Source organism: Anser anser (assembly GCF_964211835.1).
Source record: "Anser anser genome assembly, chromosome: 14".
NCBI classification, from domain to species: domain Eukaryota; kingdom Metazoa; phylum Chordata; class Aves; order Anseriformes; family Anatidae; genus Anser; species Anser anser.
This window is the reverse complement of record NC_139735.1, coordinates 5,341,581-5,363,657: the sequence shown is the minus strand read 5'-3', so window position 1 is coordinate 5,363,657 and position 22,077 is coordinate 5,341,581. Positions and strand designations below refer to the sequence as shown.

General features: G+C 43.9%; 2 protein-coding genes across 6 annotated transcripts in view; one reads left to right on the top strand and one right to left on the bottom strand.

The window, feature by feature from the left end:
• The first annotated feature begins 1,486 nt into the window (after positions 1–1,486).
• LOC310881283 (uncharacterized protein) lies at positions 1,487–6,850 on the top strand. 2 transcript variants are annotated; one of them, XM_083798404.1, is made up of 3 exons: positions 1,487–2,268; positions 3,220–3,321; positions 3,937–6,850. In XM_083798404.1, exon 3 carries the CDS (start codon positions 3,939–3,941, stop codon positions 4,938–4,940), a length of 1,002 nt encoding a protein of 333 aa, XP_083654530.1. In that variant the 5' UTR covers positions 1,487–2,268; positions 3,220–3,321; positions 3,937–3,938; the 3' UTR covers positions 4,941–6,850. The 2 variants fall into 2 exon arrangements, with proteins under 2 accessions (XP_083654530.1, XP_083654529.1); XM_083798403.1 differs by lacking the exon at positions 3,220–3,321 and having other exon boundaries at positions 1,498–2,268.
• A 9,008-nt stretch (positions 6,851–15,858) lies between these two features.
• Positions 15,859–22,077, bottom strand: part of CNOT6 (CCR4-NOT transcription complex subunit 6) — a 32,761-nt gene continuing 26,542 nt past the window's right edge. For all 4 annotated transcript variants that reach the window (XM_083798399.1, XM_083798402.1, XM_083798400.1 and 1 more), the window contains exons 11-12: positions 20,607–20,809; positions 15,859–19,944 (exon numbers count right to left, since the gene is read on the bottom strand). In XM_083798399.1, coding sequence (XP_083654525.1) covers positions 19,732–19,944; positions 20,607–20,809 — 416 coding nt within the window. In that variant the 3' untranslated portion in view covers positions 15,859–19,731. The remainder of the gene's footprint in view (positions 19,945–20,606; positions 20,810–22,077) is intronic.

Genomic DNA, 22,077 nt, shown 5'->3' with positions numbered 1-22,077 from the left:
GCAAATGCTCTTCCTGAGCACACCCAAGATGGGAACTGATATTTTCTATCCATTCAGGGCTCCCAAAGATGAACTGTTTTGTTTATCCAAACACCAACAAGCTTCAAAAACGCCTGAAGGAGACTTGCCTGTTCCACCTGTGCAGCTCCCATGGCTGAACTGCTTTAAGGCAGGTTTTCCCCAGACTGGAAGTGTTTGAAAAGAGCTCACAAGCAGAGCACCAAACAAGAAGTAACACCCCGACATTTAGATCTCAGACACTCAACCAAGCCTTGCAGAACTCACAACTCCTGTTTTCCCTGGCAGCTTGGGCACCGCTGCAGTTGCTGTTTTCTTTTGCCATTAATCCCATTTGGTTACGGTTTTCGTGCACTCAGGAATGCTGATTCACTGCGCTCACTCGGGGGAGGCTGCAGGAGATGGGGATGGTTTAACCAGAGCCGCCCCAGAAATGCTGGGAAGAAACCTACGGCAGTTTGGGGAGACAAACAAGTGTTCAAAGGTGCATCCTTTTTTTTTTTTTTTTTCTTCTTTTTTTTAATTAAAAATCTGAGCAACCACTTGAAGAAAGAGAAAGAACAACTGTGGTTGAGGTAACAGAAGTAAGGCATTGCTGTAAATCATACATGGATGGTAGTAGCTACTCTTTAATCTCTATCTGGTGTTTTTGATATCACCAAGAAAATACAAAAGATGAGGGAGAACAAATAATTTATATGGGGGTTATCTGAGTTATTGCAGCAGCAGGGACTTGTAAAAATGTGATTTTCCTACAGTAACATCAGACAGCTGAAGAAACTCTTTTCAATAGATGAAAGGGATTTTTATTGCAAAACTGTATTTTTAGCCTGGTTTCATAAGGAAAGATGCCTTACCTAACCCCGTCGTTTGAGGATCCTGATCTCTTTCAAGGCTCTCGGGCTGCTCCTTGGAGAAATCTAAGGGAAAGGAGAACTCTAAGCTGCGAGTTGTTGCTAAAGCATAACCCCTGCTGATCATTGCTGTTAGCATATTTAGTGCATGAAGGCTGAGGGTCATTTAATCTAACTTAACATCAACAACTAGCTGTGTGCCATCCGGAATCCCAGCAAACACCTTCAGCTTGCACACCTTTTAAACACCGGGCAGCGGATAGCTCCAGAGAGCAGGTAATCTCCGGTTTGAGCCACACCTAAATGGATGCCTGAGTCCTTTGAGCTGCTTGTTTCTCTCCACCAGAGCAAAAGAAAGAACCTGGATGATGAGTGTAGACTTGGGCCACCAAATCAGCTGCCAAAGCTGATCCAGCCTGAGTGACAGTAACACTGAGAATATTTGCACTAAAACTAAAGAAGGGGTTTTCAGTCTAGGATAGCTGCTTTTCTCTCCGCCCCTCCCAGCAGCTCAGGACGTGTGGTGTGGGGAGGTTAGGGAACACAGGGACATCGTGCAGCGCGGCTGTTCCCTGGTCCTTGACAGCAGGAACCGAGGGCAGCATTTGGAAATAACAGCAGAAGGAAGATTCTGCTGCAAAACTGCAGTTCACCTCCCCACCCACCGTGCAGGGGAGGCTACAAGCAGGATGCTGGGGTTATACCAGAACTGCAATCAATTCACAGCGTGCTAATAAGCCTGAAAACAAAGGAAACCCCTTGCTGCCTGGAGACCGCTGGCCCTGGAGGTCAGACTTTGCCTGCCCTCCTTGCAGAGCGATTTTCTGCAGTGCGTTTGTGTGGTCTCCCTCGGCACAGGGCTGGTGGATGCCGCAGGGCGAGGGGGCTGGGGAAGGCACGGGGATGGAGGGGAGCAGCAGCAGCGCTGGTGAAAGCCACCCCCAGACCCGAGCTGGGAGGCACGAAGCCACCCAGGAGAGAAATCGGACAACCTAAGGGCCGCACCCTGCACGCAGCAGCGAAATGCATCCGAACCACCGCACCGCTGCTCGTACACCCAGCTCGGTGCACGGAGCCTCCCCTGGCCGACCACCCAGCACAGCCCTGCAGCAGCAGGGCTCTGACCCGGGCTGGGCTCATCCTGCCCGGCCGGGGCTGGTTTGCGGCTCGGCTGCGTTTATCACACCGGGGCTCCAGCGGGGAAGGGCTCCGGCTGTCTATATTTAGCACCAACAACAAAACAGGCAGCCGAGTCAGCTGACTGGGCGCAGCGAGCACGGTTGAGTTGTAGACAGCACGTATCCTGCAAGGAAAACAGGGCGAGAAAGAGCAGGGGACGGAGCTGGGGCTCGGGGGAGCTGGAAGGTGCCGAACACCCGCAGAGGCTGCGGCTCAGGTAAGGGCAAGGCGCTGGCGCACGGAGCTTTGTCCTCGGCATGGCTGGAGGGGAACCCGGGTGGTCACAGGCACTGAAACGCTGGGGAGGAGCAGGGAGGGGAGGGCTGGGGGGGTGCCAGGGCTGCTGGGGCCAGCAGGATGGTGGGTGACTGCAGGTGACAAGGTGACCTCCTCACGGCGTGGCCGTGGTGGCAGCAGCGGGGATGCGGCCGGGCTGGAACCCATCCATCCCAGCAGAAGAGCGATGTAAGTAGGTAACAGTTTCCTTCGGGAGGAAGGAGGCGTTGGCAGGGCTCAGTTAATGATCTGTGTGGTGCTGAGCCCCCGGCGACCCCCTGCCTGTCCCTGGAGCCCCCCGCTGCCCTGGGCTGCAGGCCTGGTGCTGTGGCTGCTCGGTGCCGGGCTGGGAGGGAGGGGAGAAACCTTTCCCTTGGAGCTTGCAGAGATAAGAAAGAAGCAGGTAAAGACTAAAGAAAGGGAAATAAAAAGGCCATGAGGTTTAAAACGAGCCCCTAAATTCAGCAAAGCCCACCTCAGCTGACATTGCAGTCGCACCTGAAGTGAGAGCCAGCAGCAGGATGGGCAGGGGTGGGCACGGGGCGCTGCGTGAGCCGCTCGCTTGCGTGCCCTACGGGAGCCGCAGCCTCGCGGAGGCTCAGCAAAGCCAGGCTTATTTCCAGCAATGACAAGCAAGGCACTAAAATAGCTAGCAGAGCACTTTTGGGCTTAATCACACAGCAAAGCTGGATTGTGTTGACAGGTTGTTCATATACAAATTCCACTGGGGATGGGGGGGAATAGGGAAAAAAAAAAAAAAAAAAGGATCCAGGCAATGTTGTCATTTCTGCCAGAACGTGAGATAAACAAAGCACATGAAAGAGTGTTTTGATATAAAAAAAATAATCCCTATAGTAAGCAAACACTGCAACGTGAAATATTTGTAAAAAAGGGTGTACCTGACCAGTGGGAGCAGTCTGATGGAAAGCCAGCCTAAAAAGAGATGAGGATAACATCTTGCATATAAAGAACTTGAATCTATATAAGCATTCAGGTAAGGCTCTACCAATCCATACCTAAATTTATAAACCCCTGGTAGAGATGAAAGTGAATGTTTGTACATCATCACCTCCACCTTACTGTAGTCTTACAGCAGAGATCAGCTTTAATGTCACATCCTTCACGTGATGCTCCCCATGGCGGGAGGTCAGCTCCTCTCCTTTTGGGATCAGCTCTTGCCAGGCCAGACCGAATGTGGAATCCGGGCCCTGCTACAGCGAGCAGGCAGCGGAGGATGAGGGAGAGGAGTTTGTCCCTTGCTTGTACAGCCTGGGTGGTGCACAAGCACTGCGCTGCTTTAGCTGCTAACTGCATGCACGAGTTCAGAAGGGAACACAGTTACTGACCTCCATGAGTCTCTTTAATGAACCTTTTACCTTCTACTGCACTTAACCATTTGGCTTCTTTTGTGTATATGGGCTCCCCTGGAAGCCATAGGTATAAAAATCCTGCCACCAGATTTTTAGAATGAAGTGTCTGTAAACACCACTCTTGGCCAGAAGAAAATATTGGGTGGATCCAGTAGCACAGATTTCACAGAAACAGCCCCAGGATTTCTTTACCATGGCTGGCTGTCCCGTGCTGATCGTGTCTCGTCTGTTCCTTGCAGCCATGGCACCCCGGATAAGGCTCAGTGTTGCAAAACCTCTCCCAACCATATGTGAAACCCATGAGGAAGCAATGGAAGATTTAACCAGCAACCCGAAACACACTGGAAGCACTTCAACCAACCAAGATTCATATTCCAGCGATGATTACATTCAATCTATCTGCCACCTTGCCAGACCCACCTTCCCGGGCCTTCCTGTAAGCAGCCATAAAGTTCAGAACAGAAAGATTCTGCAGAGCCTTGAAGCCACGTCATGGTCCCCATCCCTGCCAGAAACGTCAACGTGTAAATTGACCAATTTCATCTCAAATGTGGTGCCACTGGGAAAAGTCACGCCTGCTCCTGATGATGCAGAAACCGACTTCTGGTCCAGAGAGGACCCCCTGGCACAGATCTACACGGGTGCGGGAAAGCTCTGTTCCTCCAAGGGTTCTTGGAGTAAAAGCTCCAGTACTGGCTACTCACAGTGCAACTCTTCCAGCTGCACGGACACCCCACATGGTGACCTTCATCCCCCAGCCATGAAAGGAGAACCTGAAGGGAACCCAAACTTCCCACGGGTGTTCAGTTTTCCAAGGCTTCCCTCTCCAAGGCCGGTGCAGAAAGAAACGCTGTGCTCAGAGATGAGGTATCTCAGAAGGGATGAGGGAGTGGTTTTAAGCAGTAATCACAGTCAGAAAGAAGGTGGTACCGTGTTCATTAACAGTGAAAAGCTATTGCCATGCTCAGCCAGAGGGAAGCTGCTAGGAAACCGAGTTTTGCGGTGCTCTGTAAGGAAGCAGAGTAGTTCGTTCAATACAGCAGGTGCTGATGAAAAAGAAGAGAGAGAAATTTCTTCCAGTGACAAAAATGCAATGGGTGATGTCCCCAGTAAACAGAGATACTCCGAGTGCTTCCAGGCAGCTAAAAAAGCCGTGATCCATAACTGGATTTCAGAGCACAGATGCATCTGGAAAGAAGCAAAGATAAAGGCTTGTTTGCTTCCAGCCATTGCTGAAGTGTGAAAAAGTATCTGTTCCGAATAATGTTGTTTGCAAGAAATAACCACCCCGTGCTCTAGAAGCTCTCCCTGGAGTCCTTACATGGAATATATGGCTTGAACGTGCATGCAAGTCAGGCAGCCTTTTGTGATCCATCATATCCCTCATCAGTGGGCAAATGGACAGTCCAGAGTCTTGTCTGCTGAGGAAATAGCAATTAATTCTCATTTTGAAAAGGCAACAGTTCACAAAGCATTGTCCCACACCCATTGCCTAGAACTACCCTGAGCAAGGAGAAAAGCTGAAGACGACACAAAAACCCATCTGTTTTGGAGAAGTAATCTGCGGGGACATCAAACTAGTGGTGTTTTACAGCAAATGCCAAGCAGCCAGATGTTTCTCACTCTTGGGTACAGTTATTCCAAAAGGAACATTGGGAACAATGCTTGGACAGTACTAAATATGCCCTCCTCACTGACATAAACATTTACCAAGAGACCCATCATAGATCACTGCGTCGACACCTGAACATCACTGGATAGGTCATCTGTTAGTGCATTCACATAAATAAATACTTTTAAAAGTTATAGGAAGTTATAGGAAGTCTTTGATAAGGATCTGTTAGAGAGCAACATGGAAAATCCTGAAACAGCTCGGTGGGGGGGGATTTTCCTTGTCCTCAGCCTTGCAAAAATATACTACCTTCACTCTGTGATCTGCCCTCGTTGGGGACGAGCTACAAGCCCTGGGTGAGCATTGTCCAGACAGCACTTGCCTGGTGCTGCTGCTGTCCTGGACCCGGAGGGAATCGAGGTCCATCGCTCTGCATCGCGGTGGCCTCAGCGCTGCTGTGTCTGCACAGAGCCCAGGCATGTACAGAGCTGAGTGCCGAGAGAGCCATGTGTACGCATGAATCATTTCTGGGTTTCCTTACATGTGTGTGCTTCTGTAGTTTCCCCTGCCTGGCCATGCTAATCATGCTGACTTTCCCTTGCCTGGTGCTGTGAGAGTGAAACGTGGAAAACCAGCATAAGTGCACAGGACAATCTGTTTGCTGATGATACCATTGCTACATGGGATGCCAGGAGAAAGAGCAACGCTGCCATGTTGCTGTGGAGTCCTGGCACGGTGAGCACACAGCCGAGTCATCCCCTCACTACCACACTGAGACTTCTTCGTATACAAAAAAAACGTCACTTGTCACCGCACTGTCCTGCAGCCAGAGCACCCACACAGGGGGCAGCAGCCTGTGTAGCTGGGTGAGAGACGTGGATGAGAAAACTGCAAAGCAATGCTAGGGTAATTATTACTGCTACTACCACGAATAAATCTTTTGGCACAGAGGAGAGCACAGGGACCAGGCTGCTTGTTCAACTGCAGCTAGGATGGGAAATACCACCACAAAGCTGCAATTATAAAAGTGCTCACAAGCGATTTCTAAAACACCCTGCAGTAGATTAAATCAGAAGGCAACTTCTGCTCAGTACCAATGTGAGTGTAAATATGCTCGAAGATCAAAAGGTGAGCATATTTGAACTTCTCATTCTCACATCTCTTACCTCAAATATTTTTATTCCTGTTGAAACTCATTAGCACTACGGAGCTGAACTGCTTCTCATCTTAGTTTTTGAACTAACCACACAGCAAGAACAAAAGCGAAGGCGGCTCCAGCGTTTATGCAGGCTGACGGAGAGCTCGAGCTGATCGAGGCGTAGCACCGGCCCCAGCTTTACTCGCCCACTCTGCCTCCTCCTCCTCTCCCCTTCCCTCTCAGGCCCACGTCGGGGCGGAGGTGACGGTTGTCCTCATTGCCCTGTGGACATTCCAGTTTCTCTCCACGCGAACGTTTCTGACACTAATGCCTAGCAAGTCTTGTGCCAACTGCATGTATCACTACATTTTACTGAGAAAAACAAATAAAACCGTTACGTCAAGCAGCTGTCTCCATTCTTGCAGACCCACGAGTGATCATTCTCGGCACAGGGCCTCTCTGTGAGGTGCGGCCTTGTGGCTCCATGCATGGCTCACGGCATGGCCAGCCCCCAGGCCCTTTCCCCACACAGGCAATGCCTTACAAAGCCTTTCTGCCTGGTCAGAGTCAGGCCCAGGTGTTTGATTTGTACAAAACCTGCCATGCTGTGCATTAGCAGGGCTCCCCCAGGACAAGGCCGCAGCTATGACATTGGCCCTCACGGCAGAGCCGCAGCAGGGCACCACACGCAGCCCCTTCCAGAGCTGGTGGCCAGCTCCACGATTCCTCCTCAGCTGCCACATATTCCCGAAAATGCGCCAAATCTTCAAACCCATCACCTTTCCCAAAAGAGCCCCCTGGAAACCTAAAACCCACCTGCATTTCCTGGAGCAGGGACCGGAGCGCTGATGTGGTGTGTCCCGGTGACAGCCCAGCCACGAGCACACGACTCGGCTGCTGCCACCACTGCTGGCTCCATAAATTGGTTAATATACAGAGCACTGGGACGCAGCTGCAGCCCAGGACACCCAGGAGAAGCACTCAGCCCCTCACAGAGCCATGGTCTCTCAGTCCGAGCTGCCAGTACGAGTGCAGCCACGGCTCCAGGCTTGCTCAGCTGTGGGCTGCCCCAGGCATGGTGAGCTGCAAACCTTGCGGGGATGAAGCTTCAGAGTGCATTGGCTTTTTCTGGATCATCCTTTTGCTCTAGCGAAAATTGTTTCTCCTCAGGGGGCTGGGTTTTGCAGTTGCTGGGTTTGCAAAGAAATTAGAAAGAAAAATCACCCCAAATCCAGGCTCTTTAAACCACGTTGAGAGAGGAGCCAAAGCAGCAGCTTTCAGTCTCAGCCTTCACAACCAGTTCACAGGCAAGTGACAGGCCAACATGCAGTGTGTTTAGAAGCAGGGAAGGGTCAGGAATGGGCCTGCCCCAAAGGGTGAACACAATGGCAAGAGGGGAGATGGAGAAGATTTGAACACAACAGACAGGTCCATGCAGGAGGCATGTGGGTGAAGTCAGCAAAAGTAGTTTCTGAAAAGTTCTTTGAATGTCAGTACTGAAGTTAGGGTAAAAGCAGCTATCTTTAAGAGAAAATCCCTAACTTAAAGCTCCAAGAGAAAACACGGGGCCTAATTTAAGGGACTCAGACCCAAGCCTGAGGCAGGATATGAGGCCTGCCTAGGTTGGAGGCTGTGTGGCTAGAACATCAGTACTTCCCCTCACCCTAAAGTGCCTGCAATTGGGCCTAATTGAGGGCATATTTAATTAACTTTGAGCCTCCCCAAATGGAGAGTAATAACAAATGGTGTACAATTAAGTTAAACTGCATTTAGTGACTGAGCAGGGATCCCTTAGCTTTGAATGAAAGCCTCATATGTTCCATCAGCAACATTATTAATGGCCAAGAGTTTTGCATTTGCAGCAGCAACCACAGGCAGAAAAGAGATCCGAAATGATTGCCAAATGCGTGCACAGGGCGGGGGAGCAGGGCTGGCAGCTGGAGGCAGCACAGGGTGCAGTGCTGCATCAGTCACTGCAGAGGCAGCAGTGCTGTCAGTGACACGCCTTGCATTATCCAGGCAGAGTCCTGCTTGCACCTCAGATAATTCTGCAGTACCAGCTCAGAAAGCACAAGCTTGCAGTGTTGCATTTGAACATCATTCAGACACAGCTTTTTGCCTCGATCACCAGAGCCCGTGTGTATATATGTGGCTGGCACTGCTTATGCGGGCCACAGTTGACAGCAGTGATGAACCCTGAAACACCACATCTTGGTCTCGTGGCCTTTTCCCATGATCCTGGATTCTCAAGTATAACTTGTCTGGCACAAGATAAAGCTGATGCAAAATACACGTTGTGTAAATACACATATAATGTCCCTGGCAATCATAGCCTTCCTGGAATTAATGCTCCTGGAGGCAGCACTTCCGAGGACTGTTGCAAAAATCTGGGCATTTCTGGAATATCATCTAGTTGCTACATAACATTTGACCAAATCTCGTCTAAAATCAAAGGGAGCCTGTAAGTGCTTTGGAATGGGCTCATAATGGGAACAATTTTCTGCTGTATGTAAAGCACGGCTTTCTATTAGCAGCTGATGAGGGAAATGGAATTATTAGTTTATTTACTTGTGTGCATTAACATTTCGTCAGCCATTTCTTTTTTTTTTTTTTTTTAAACAAATCAAGCTGAAAGCCCATCAGCTTGCTGTGAGCTTAGCAAGAGCTGTGTTACTCCATCCCTCTACCTGCCTGCACCTCCCACCCACATGCACTGGCTTTCCCCCCCAGGATGAGCAAGCCTCTGCTGGGCGAAGCTCGGTGGTCATGCAAGGTGAAAGCAGTACCAGCCAGCTGGGAGACTGCCACGTCGTGTTTGGTGGTGGAATATGACACATACAAGTCATCCGAGTTCAGAAGAATGCTTTATTTCCCTTGGTTGCGAGAACAGGGGAGAGTACCTCTGGTTTATACCAGAGGTGCTGGGCTACAACTTCTGCTCACAGAAGAGCAACTACACAAGAAATAGCAGCTTTGCTCAAGATGCTCTTTGTATTCCCCATCAGCTCATGCTTGTGTTGAAGAATTATACTTACAAATTCATATAAATGACTATTTCTAAACAACAACAAAAAATCAAACGTGGAAAAACAGACTGCAACAGCTTCTTCAGCATTTGCAGCCAAGGTGCATTAGGTTCTCCTCAAGCCCAGAGGCTTCCCCTCCTTTCCCCATGCAGGTGTAAATGCAGCAGAGAGATTTCCACCACCAAAGTTCACCTCCGCTCCTTAGCTGCATGCACATGCCCATAACTATTCAATAGTTGCAACCACTCAGACTATGCAGGGATTTCCATCCAGGAGAGGAACCAGGCACGATCCAACCCAAAGGTGAGCAGCAAGACGCTGGGTTAGGACCGCCACCTGCAGCAACTCTGCTGTGGTTTGGGCAATCTTTGTTCTCGGGCCTGGGCTCCAGCTCTAGGGAGATGTTTGCTGTTCTCGGAGCAGTCTTGTGCCAGCCCATAAAGTACTGCATGCAAAATATTTTCCTTGAGGCCATAAGGACACTGAGTACATTCTCATTATGTAACCAATGATTACTATGTAACTGGAGAAATGACCCAGTGTGCAGAATTTAGTTTCCTTTCCTGGATAAAGCCTATTTTCTTGCTCCAGGTGAAACTTCCATTTTACCATTGACCTTTCATGCCCTGCTTGCAAACACTCCTGTGATATAAACCCTCCCCTTTGATATAAACCAAACCACTGTACACGGACCCCATCAATCCCCAGGGGAGCAGACCCTACTGCCAACCACTTTTCAAAATGTCACTTTTGAGTGCTGAGATAACAACATGGTATTTCATAAATACCATCTAATTTTCCTCTGTGCTTTTCATCAGCAGAACACAGTTGCTGTTTGTACACCAACCTGGGTTGCGACAAGAGGGGGCTGAAAGAGTTAGGAAATGTAGAAATGCTGCCTCCGGCCAGGACAGAAACCATGTAAGTCACTCTTGGCTTCCGCTTCAAATGAACTGTGACCAAAATTACAACCCTTTTGTAAGTGTAATTAACTAAGTTGATAATTTAACAATGTGACATCATGAACCAGAGCACCAGGCAGGGTAATATCTGAACCCTGAAGCCAACTCTAGCAGCACGGCAGGGATGTGTGCAGTGGGAATGAAATGGGCACGGCTTTTGTTCCTGCTGCCTGCTCACGGGTTCACCAAACCCTCCCGTGCTGCATTAGGAGCCTTCTCCCTCCAGAGTCCAATGTTAAAGTAAGCCTGCAGTAGAAAAATGTGCTGGAGACTAAAATAGCTACGTGTGATTTTTCATTCTTTTCTTTTAAAACCTTTGAACTGCTAAAATTTGAACAAAGAACACATATTACAAGTGAAATTCTTTATTACAATCATTTCCATTTTTTTTCTTTTTCATTTTAAATATCCGGTTAAAGATCCATAGTCTTTACACATCTTTCTGATGGATACTGTAAAAGTGCTCCTGGCCCAATTTGCCAGCAGGCATGGTGCAGTGTGTGACAGCAGCTGTGGCACAGCACGGCCAAAGTTCATCAATTATTAAATTTCACTGTCTTCAAAAAACAGATTCTGAACGAAACACCTCTCTAAGCCTAATGCTGGCAACAGAAAAGTTACCTGATAATCTTGGACTAGTAATAGAAAATTTGGATTTTGTGCCCAAAGACAAAAATGGTCTTCCTACAGCCCACTGTCAATGGTATGGGGTAGAAAGGAAAACACAACAACATTTATGTTCACATTTAGGGATGCCTATTGCCTTAGAGATTTTTGCATCTGAAAATAAGGATGAAAACAACTCTTGCCACAATTAAGGGAAATTAAGCAAAGCCTCCCCACCAAGGTCTGTCCCATGAAAGTGCTGTGAGTGCATTCCAGCATTTCATTTCAAAATGAAGTTCTCATTTTGCAAAATTTCACTGTGTTTTTCTTTTTCCACCTGCCCTGTATTGCAGGAAGAGCAGCCCTGAACGTGACCTGCCATACCTTTGTCAGCCTCCAAGACAGTGGGGCTACACAGACTCAGCTACCAGAGAGAATGCTCTAATTAGGATTTATTAGAATTCTTTTCTTTCTCATTAACAGTATTAAGGGCTGCAGTTGCACAGCAGTTTGTCACGTGTAGGTTTTTTTTTCCTAGAGAAGTGTTTCTTGCTATGTCATAATAAAACAGTTGGCCTACAAGATCTCACTGCTCCTGCTGCAAAAGCCCTCACGCCCTGATCCCCGGCAGCTCCAAGTGACTTATTTCATCTCCCTCACATTTCAGCAAAAATACAGACCTATCTATCTTTACGGATCAGGGCATTGCAGACATATTTAAGGAGCCACTCTTTCAGTAAGTCGTACAGACTGTTCAGCTTTTCCAGCACTGAAATATTTTTAAAACCGTTATGAAAACAAAGCGCTCCTCCTGTGGGGGACAGAGGAGAACAAATGCCACGTGACGGAGAGAGGACGCTGCTTAACACGCGGTGGAGCAGTCCTCAGGGTAGGACACGGCCACTTTTCTGTGCTCTGCTAACACCATTTGGTCTACACAAATGCAGAGCACTTGCACCCTCCTTAAGCTCTCTCCAGATGCTTTGGTGCATGGGATGGGAATTTCTGATACTCACCTGCAGAATATGAGAGAGCAGAAAGTGACAGAGCTGGGGAGCGCGGGCAGAATCTGCTCTGCAGCCCTGACACGTGTGACCTTCAGCAACTTATTGCCTTTTTGAGTGATTTTTGTGCTCTGTAGAATGAGACTAACTCTTGTGGGAAAAAGGAGGATTTGTAAGATCAGCCAGACCTATAAGAAATAACATTTAGATAGAAGCAGATTACAGGCACTGGCTGTAACTGCACAGCCAGCAGAGAATCGCGCTGGAGAAAGAAGAGCACGTGCTGCAGCACTGGGTGGGTTCCTTCTCTTTATTCGTTTGCGTGGTTCTGTAATACATGAGCAATACAAAGACAAATGTAACGGCACAGTTGGCTGTCTCCTGAAGCTTATGTAATTGGATGAGACCACAGTTTGACATTGTCAAATGTGAAAGCTTAATTAAATTGTACAGACATACCAAAGACTCAGGACTGGATCCAACTAGAAATGTAAACACCCAAAGCAACAATTCGTGGACTCTGAATTCCTGTATTTGGTGCCACAATCCCAACACACACCCTCCCCCTGCCTGTCGGGTTAGGGAAGGGAAGGGAGTACGGCCTACACACACACACACACGCATGCACTCACACACACACACACACACTGCAAACAGAATGAAAATACATAAATTAATAAGCTGAGAAACTGAAGAACAAACCTCAGCTTGAAAGCTAAGCATGTCTGGCTTGCTCTTCTTTCACTGGGCAGAGCACTGAGACTTTTTGCTGGATATAGCTGCTATTAACCTACTAGAAAACTCAGGACCATGCTGAGACAAGGTTAAGACATATTGAAAAGATGGTGGCTGTCTCCACTAAAAATGAAACCTTCATAAAAAACTCCATTCATTGCCAGAATATCTCCATTTGCTTCCTTTACATAGTAACCTGTAATTCAGATTTCTGAGATTCTGGCAGAAGATATTCCCTGAATGGCATCCTGTGCTCTCAGTGACCTGGGTGAGAGCAGACGTCTGGCTAACAAGAACTTGGTTCACAGCACCCAAACACCACAACCACGAAGACAGGCGATGCTCTCTTGTACCAGCTGGAGTCTGGCTCACGTCACCAGAGCCCAGAAAATCACAGAGAAAAATAAGAAAGGTCTAGCCTCGTCCAGTGTCTGAGGTGTTTGAAGCAACAGCTCCATCATGGGATACCACATTGACAGATAGGATGTAAGCGGGGTCCTTCCCTTCACCACGCTACCCTATGCCCAGGTCAGTTCTTAGAATATATATATATTTTTTCTTGTAATTTATTTCCCCCATTTCACTGGCTTAAAGTCAGTGATCTAAGGTCAGAAATTACAGCGCAGACCCACCTCATACCTCGTGCCCCCTGCGCTGGGACGAGCCGGCTGGCTTGCAGCACGGTCAGGGTTGGGCTGGGCCCCCCCTTTCAGCAGGGCTGTCTTCTCTGCTTGGGGGGGGTCTGACAGGCCTGAGGTAACTTTAATGCAGTTCCCCACTCACACTGTGGTGTCTGTGAGAGGTGGGAGGGGAAGAGATCATTAAAAGAAATCCTTGTGTATCTCCAGGCTATTCCCCAGCTAATCTGCGTCTTATGTTTTGCTGCCAGGGTGGATTGGTTCAGGTCTTTAGGTACAACAGGCCTTAGCCTTCTTGGCCAAAAAGCAGACTAATAATTGGTCTGCTATTTTTTTAAAAAGGAAGAAGAAAAATAAAATCAATAATTGCAGCCTCTGAAGAGCTATCAATACCATTAGCCGCTGTGGAGAAAGTGCCATTAATCCACTACTGTGCCCCAAGGGGAGCAGTCTGTACCTTGAATGTTCTTGGTCTGAAACTAGAAAAACAAACAACAAAAAAGCATGCAATGAACAATTAGCTGAAGCTGACATCTCTGTGGTCATTAAAACCCAACAGTTGTTTTTATTTCATGCAATGTATGTTTATTATTGTAAAACTGCTCCATGTTTGTTGTAAATTAATGCTGTCCACTGACACACTGGGAAGATTTAACCAGAGCGTATCTTCCTATCTTTTAAAAACTTAAAATATGTAAGAATACTGGGCTTATTTTGGAAAAAGAAAATATTCCAATGCAAAAAAAGGTCCCCATAGCTTAATTAACTTTACTGCTTTCCATGCAAACAGCGTAAGCGAACATTTAGAGAGCGAACAATTAGTGCCTCTGGGTTAGGAGGGTAAGATGAAAAGCAAGGAAGTAACCAGAACACTTACACTTTAACGATGTAAGACTTTTTTTCCCCTGAAGGTCACCCTATGTACCTTGCATATTCTCATCCTTCCCCCTTACCTTTTCCTCAGAATTTTTGCCTTCCCTCTCCCAGCTCAGTTCCAAATGTTTTAAATAAGTGTTTTTCTCTACCCGTGTCAGTAGAAACAAATGCCATGCAGTCACCTGTACCATTTGGGGAAGTTCCCACCCTAAAATAACCTTGTGCTCTGCCTGAAGAGCCAGTAGATAAGGGAACAGTAACCAGGAGTATGGCCAGAGTGATTTTGCACTCAGTTATATTGAACTAGCTGCAAAGTAGGTCTTTTTCATTTCCATTGTGGCAGCTGGATTTATAAAGCCAATATTAAACTAACGTGGACGTTGCCAAATCAACTGCTGCCACTGGAAAAGGTTAGATCCTCGGCCTGAATTTCTGCAAATATTCTAAGACTAATTGCACAAGCTCCACTTTCTGGATGCCACTCAAAGCACAGCGCCTGCACCTCCTCGTGCACATGAAGCCTGTGATGCATGCACCATCTAGTGGCAAGACAGCAAATGTGTTGGCGAGAATGAAAATCTCACACTTACATGGAACCACAGAGAAATCATCGCAGAAGTCTGTAATGGTCTCGTAACTCTGTTAGGGACTTAGAGCTACTTCAAGATGGTAAATTTTAAAAATACAAAGAGGTGAGCACTCTGAGGCATGGGGTATTCAAGGTAACATTGAACAAGGTCATTTATTTCCAAACAAATGGATGCCAACGTAAAGGACGTGAGTTCTGAAGTGACACTGGAGTGCCAGCGACAGGTCTTCAGGGGCTTCAATGCTTTACGCAGTAAGCCTGCTCAGCTACTTCATTTTCTGCTGTTAGCAATGGGGACATCATTTAAAAAAAACCCTGCACTTCTATGCATACACGCTGCTGCAGAAGAGTACGAGAGTACACTGCATAAAGACAGTGATATTAAAATGAATTAAGGACGAGAGTTGGCTTGAACCTCATTCCTGAAGGAAAAAAATAGGGGGGGCAAGAAATCTTCACTTTGGTCCCCTTCTATGGTAAATTAATGGAAAGGGGAACCTTTGAATCTCTTCCTGCTGGCAGATCCCAAGGAGCAGATCTACCTGGGGCTGTCTAGGGACTTGTGGTGGGGGCGCACAGCAGGTTACTGGACACAGACCAAGGCCACGGCTCCTGCACTGCACAACGGATGTTACTGACTGACTTGTGAAGGTCAGAAGAGGGCCAGCTATGAAGACATGGAGGTTGCAGTTTACATGAGGGAGAAGGCTTCACATTTTAGTTTTGGACAGGTGTTTTCCACCAATTCTAGAGGCATTACTAACCACTTCTTGATTTTGCAATCCAAAGGCAGTTGATTCGGACTGGTTTTTTGTTCTGGGGACCTATGAAGTACAGGAAAAGCTTTTGGCGATTATCGAGTCTCTTATTTGCTTCCATTTCACCCTTAGCATACTTCATTCACTTTGGCCATAAGTGCAACTTGAGGAAAAGCTTCACAAATTAAGTTAAAATACGAATTAGACTTCCAGAAGGTTTGAAACAGATATTGGATTTATTGGTCAGCTATGAGTAGGAAAATACATTGGTAAAGAAAAAGAAGACCCTGTATATAAATATAATACTAACTAGTTAAAATTTGACCAAGAAGAAAGTTCCACTGAAGAGAACAGTAAAAGCCCTTGTTTACCATCAGACCATATTCAGTTTCCCATTTATCTTATTGAAGAGCTGCCTATAGACAAATGCAACATTCTTTGAGCTTAGTGCAGATAATGTGCTGGTTTTTGTTACATGAATGGTAAACAAGAGTTAGTCCAGTGCATTACACATTATACAGAAGTACTGTGAATAAAGACTAAGATATTCTATTTTAGACACTACTTGAACATACCAAGACACTTAAGTGTTACAAATTTATGCAACCAAAAGGAAAGAATAGCAGTTAACATACTAAAAAATACTGTGTCCGGCTGGATGAAAAAGGCTTGCTACTTATGCGGTTAACTGATTATTATTTTTAAAGTTTTACAGTGTAATTAGTTTTCTTTTCCAATGATGTTGTAATTATTTTGTCTTTAGTACAGGTTTTACTGTGTGGCTGAAAAAGCAAACCATAAACTATCTCCTAAGTCTGCTCAAAACCAAACAAAATCATCCCCCCTCCCACCAAAACTTGAGAGATTTGCTAAGGTTACACCAAAAATGCATACATACAATGTTCTAACCAAAGTCAGTTTTGTCAGTGTTAGCCAAATTTACCTTTTTGTTTTTGAAGCTGCTAGAAGGACAAAATAATTACAAAATTCACCAACTTATTTGCTCTTCCCCTTCCATCTTCCAACTCATGTTATTTTAAAGCAGTAACTCGTGGTATTAGTCTTGCACTCTAACCAATTCTTTTAGTTAAGAGTATGCTTCAATTTACATTTGGATATCCAGAATTCTTTGCAAATGTAGCTAAAACTTGACAAGATATGGCTGACCATACTTTAAGTGGAAAAAAAAGCCTGGTCAAACCTAATAAATCCTTTTAACCCTTGGATGTTTTGTGACTTTTGCTCTATGTGCTTTTACAAGAACACTGAAGGTACATTATGGCAACACCCAAAACAACCTCAAATAAAAACATCGCAAATAACCATTTTATGTTAAAGACTATGAAGCAAACATTTTGATTTTGTGAAGACATGGTTTATTGCCTTATTCTATGTTATAGCTGGAAATTGAGATTTTTGAGTTAGATTTGACACAGGAATATATTTTCTTTGAAAGATTGTTTGACAAAGTGTATCTCAGCTCTCTTTTGGTGTCATCTGGTCTTTCCCTGTATTCACACGATTGCTCATTCCCTCACCCCCCAACTCACCACTGCAGTCCAGTTAAAACCCAGTGAAGTCAAAGGAGTGTCTTCAATGTATTCATCAGGTTTTGGGTTGGGACCCAATTGGACTAATATAAAAGCTGGAGGAAATGGTTATTTACATGGACCCTTAGACTGTAAGGTGACTGAACGGGAATAGTTGTGTCTCCAAAAGCACAATGGGCCATATTTTAATAGGATGTCATAAAGTCAAATATTTTTAAAACTAAGAGATACAGGAGAACACATATTGGATAAAGCTCAAACCTTTTGAATCTAACAAGTGCACTCAAGCTCCAGCATCTATTAAAGTAAATTATCCCCCTCTAAGAAATACAAAATGAATAAGTGCTTCCCTTCCCCTTCTGTAAAGCTTTCTGGACTCATTACACAATCCAGATAATCAGAAAAGAAAAATAGTTTGCTCAGTTTGACAAGCAAAATTGGCTCATCATCACTGGAAATTGTCATGATGTACGTTACCAAGACATCATTAAGGAAACATGAGTAAAACACCTTTTATTCACACTTTACAAAAAAACCCAAAAAAACAAACAGAAAAAAAATAACACTACGCATTAAGTCTACTACAGCAATACTACCAGCATTTCAATGTACTGATTATAAACTGGACATGTTTGGTGTTTTCACAACTAAAACCAAAACAAAATAACCCCAAGAGATCAGGTCCCAGACAAGGATTCAAGATCAAAATTTCTCCTATTGAAATTTTAAAATGTACACTTGACATATCCAAACTGTTAGAAATGTTTACTTTCAGCTTAAAACAGAATTGTTTGAGCACATTTACGTGCTTACCAATTTTTAATAAAATTTTGAATCATTATTACCAATCCACTCATATATATATAAAAATTCACAACATTTAGAAAGTTTTAATGCTCAGTGTCCTTTTGCTTCCCTGCCCGCAGCTGAAACAAAAGCTGTTTAAGACCAAGCTCTCTATCTCCACTTTTTTTTTTTTACACTGATTATTTAAGTTGTATTAGTTTAAGGAGATAACTTCTCTCTTTTAGGATACAAATACACAAGTTAAATTTGTAAGCTTTTATATACTTGGCTTCATGACACAAATGGCACTGAGGGTATACTACAACTTTAGTCTTGACACTTTAAAATAAGACTTGGTCACTTTAAAAAATGATCTGAAGAATTGTCTTTGGGACCTGTTTTGAAAACGCATTTATTTTTACACTGCTTCATCAATAGAAAGTGTAAGGTTGTAAGTATTTTTTTCTTCAAGGAATTACACTTTCTGAAACTGAGGAACACACTTAAACTAAGGAGAATTCACATGATAATTCTTAGTGGGAAAAAGAGCACTGTGCAATGACACTGAAAGAAGCAGTGCATGGGTATTAGAAGCTAGAAACTGTACCCATAACCTGAACATGTTCAAAGAGTGTGATATCCAATGCTTCACAAAGGAAAAAAAAAGATGCCACAGCTTATACAAAAGTATTTTCATAAAATTTTCACAAGTGTTAACGTTATTTAAAAAAATAAAAGAGGATGCACAGGCTCTCTCTGCATGCACAGGCAGTGCTAGTTGAGAACAAATTTAAGCAGGCACAGTGGAGATAGAACGAGTATTTAAAACAGAAACGAAGAAGCTGTACACAGTTATCCCTAAATTTTACTTCAAAAGTTAGAGATGAGAAAAATATCTGAGTGTATACACATCAGCAATAACTTTGAATGCATACAGGTTTACTTATATTCACTGCTTAGCTTATCTGTTCTGCGAGAACACTATGCTTTTCTCTTTTTTAAATCAGAAATCAACAGAAAGTATTTAGTTATATCTCTGTAAGATATTACGATTTTATAGATTTGGATTTTAAAAGCAACGTTCTCAATTGAACATAAAAAGTAGTACAAAAGGGCTAACAAAACCCTAACAGTGCAAATCGTTAGCAGAGAAAACCTGTGACAACCTCTTTTACAAGCTGGCCTTTATAACACATGAAAACAGATAAAAATTTAGCCTTAGTTTACAATACAATCATTTTCCAAATCTGATTTTTTTTAAAGTACAAAATCTCATAAATCAGGTTTTCTGTTGTTCATATACAATCAATAAAGGCTAAATTCAAATTCTATATTTTACAAACAAGTCTGAAAAAGGAGGGAGTGAAGTACGGAAGAATGTTCTGTGGATGTTCCTACTGGCCTCAAAAAAGTAGTGCTACAGATAACTGTGCAAAGAGAATATACTGTATAACAATTCCCTATTTCAAGGCATGAAAATGTCACGTTGGATAAAAGAAACAGGAAGGTTAATTGTAACGTATTAAAGAAAGGTGCAAATACACCAATCGCTGTTGAACAGTATACAAAGTATATTGGGCTCAGAATTGTGTCTGTTGATAGCACCTGGCTTTTACTATGTCTTTAGCAAATAATTAGATTTAAGATTAAGATTATTAAGAAAAAAAATCCCTGTTGGCCATACCTCACTCCTCTATATTCAGATTTTACAATTGTACAAGTTAGATTGAGGTTGCCCTCTAAAATGTACTTAACTACCTCCTGCCAGGGAGATGGATTCCATTTACAGGAGGCAGGAAAGGCAGCAAAAGCTCCAGTTGTGCAAAAAGTGAGAAGTGGTCAGAAGGGATGAGCGGATGCGGACAACCACTTATATTGTTCTCTATTAACCAATGATGATCCAAAGGTCCAAGAATGCCAAGTATGTTTAGCTGAGGTTTAGAGTAGAAGATGTAGTCAATAATACCCTAAAACAAGAATAGAAATAACGTTATTAGTGTGTAACCTTTACCTCAGTTATTTTTTTAAACAAATGTGATCTTAGGAGTAACTGAAATGCTACCCTTCCTTCTCCACAGTATACCATCAGTTTAGGAGACTTCTATTTCCTGTCCTGTGGGTCGCCCAGTACAGATTAGGGAAACAAACAAGTCCACATTGTATCATTCATGCTCTGCTTTTGCAGGTTGTCATTTCCAACCTCCTACAAAGCTTTAAATCACACTTCTGATTTTGAAGAAGGAAGCAGCCCTCCGTTTCTTCATGCCAAGGGTACACTGACAGCTTTCCAGTAGTGGTGTGGATTGCTTCCTTGGAATTGGAAGCTTAACTGCCTGGGTTCTACTACTTCATTTAGCTCGAAGTATTAAAACACAACATCACATATATACATGGAAAGAAAACACAACCCCATCTCTTGCAAATCTGCTACAAGATCCTAACACAAAAAAAGGATGACTTAGCTACTGGAGTGCTCAACATTTCAATGTCCAAGAAACCATGTTTTAAATATAAGTTCGGTAAATTTGCTGTTAGCTATCTAAACATTAACTTCTTTGTTAAACAATTAACATGAATTGCTCTAATAAAACTTAAGATAGGAAACTTTTTCAAAACAAAGTTTTTTTACCTTGAAGTCAAATGTGTAATTTGTATAAGGCATTAGACCATTCTCATAGGCACTCTTCAACTTGAAGCCATGTGTAATTCTTCCATTTGTTGTTCCATTTTTTCCATTACAGCTGAAGTTAGTAAGACTTTCATTGTATCTCAGTTCCTTAAAATCTTTGTGGTTTGTTTCCACTCCACCAGTACTCAAATACTCAACAACACCTATTAGGAGAGACAAATAAACAAGAAGATATTAACAAGCATTCAGCATATTAAGTGTGTGTGGATTACTTTGAGTTGTATGTGCAATTTTCTGCTTTATATAAGCAAAACCTTAATATGTACACAATATAGTCAGCAGTTGTTCTTGTAAAATACTGTGATACAATGTATATGCATGTCAAGAGCAAATGCCACCTAGAACAAAGAAATGTTCATTGATTAGAAAAACTTGAACATTAATAAGAACAGACTGACTTGAGAAGTGAAGATGAAAGAGGTGGAAGTAAAATTCTAGGTAGGTAGCTTCTTCTTCTTGTCTCCATGCACAAGTCTCAGCTTTCAACATTCCAAGACTAAAATGCTGCCAAAAAAGCCAAGTTCCATAACACTACTTGAGCTAAAGTTAACTTTAAAAGTGGCCACAAAGCAAATTAGATTTGTGTCTTGGAAAACGACAATCGTGCCTCCATTTCAGAACAGGTGTGTTAAAGTTCTGGAAGGTAAAAGAAATGACTAACTGTTCTGAAGACACGATCAGAAACATGAACTGGCCATTGCAATAAGCACCAGCAATACTTGCCTTTTTGGAATCATATTTAAAAAGAACAAACTAAACAAACAAAAAAACCACACACATCTCCAGCACTGCTGAGCAGTAATCACTCTTATCAACCCTAGCAGATGTTAACAGTTGCCAAGCAGAGGCCAGAAGGAAGGCGGACCACGGATGGAGATTACTATATTTAATAATTAGCAATAAGAAGGAAGGATGGCTCTTGAGTTTACTACTTGAATTGGGTACTTGAGAAAGAGTCAAGAAGGGGCTCACTGAATCTATTCTTTTCTTGCACTTTATAAAGTTGCCACAAAATCATAAATATGTAGCACAATAGTAAAGAGCTCTGAAGAATTCCTTTCTGGTAGGAGATATATTGAATTTTAGAAGTCCTAAAACATCTGACCTGCAGAAAATGACTATAAGGATGCAACTTTGAAGAGAAGAACATGTATTTTCACACTTAAAATGTAATAAGAATAAATACAAAAACAACAACCCACAGTTATCAGTAACATACTAACATTTCCAGTTATGTTGGAAGACATTTTCTTCCTTTCCATTCCTGTTTAAGGTAACAATCAAAATGATCCTGAAAGCCAAGACAGAACTACACTACTGCACAGGCAATAAAAGTCACTCACAAAAGAAGCAGTTCTATCTTTTTTCCTTCCTTAGTACCTTTAGAGCTTGTAATATGAAGCAACGTGTT

Coding starts and splice junctions, on each gene's coding strand:
- LOC310881283 (XM_083798404.1), top strand. CDS start 3,939: ATGGCACCCCGGATAAGGCTCAGTGTTGCAAAACCTCTCCCAACCATA.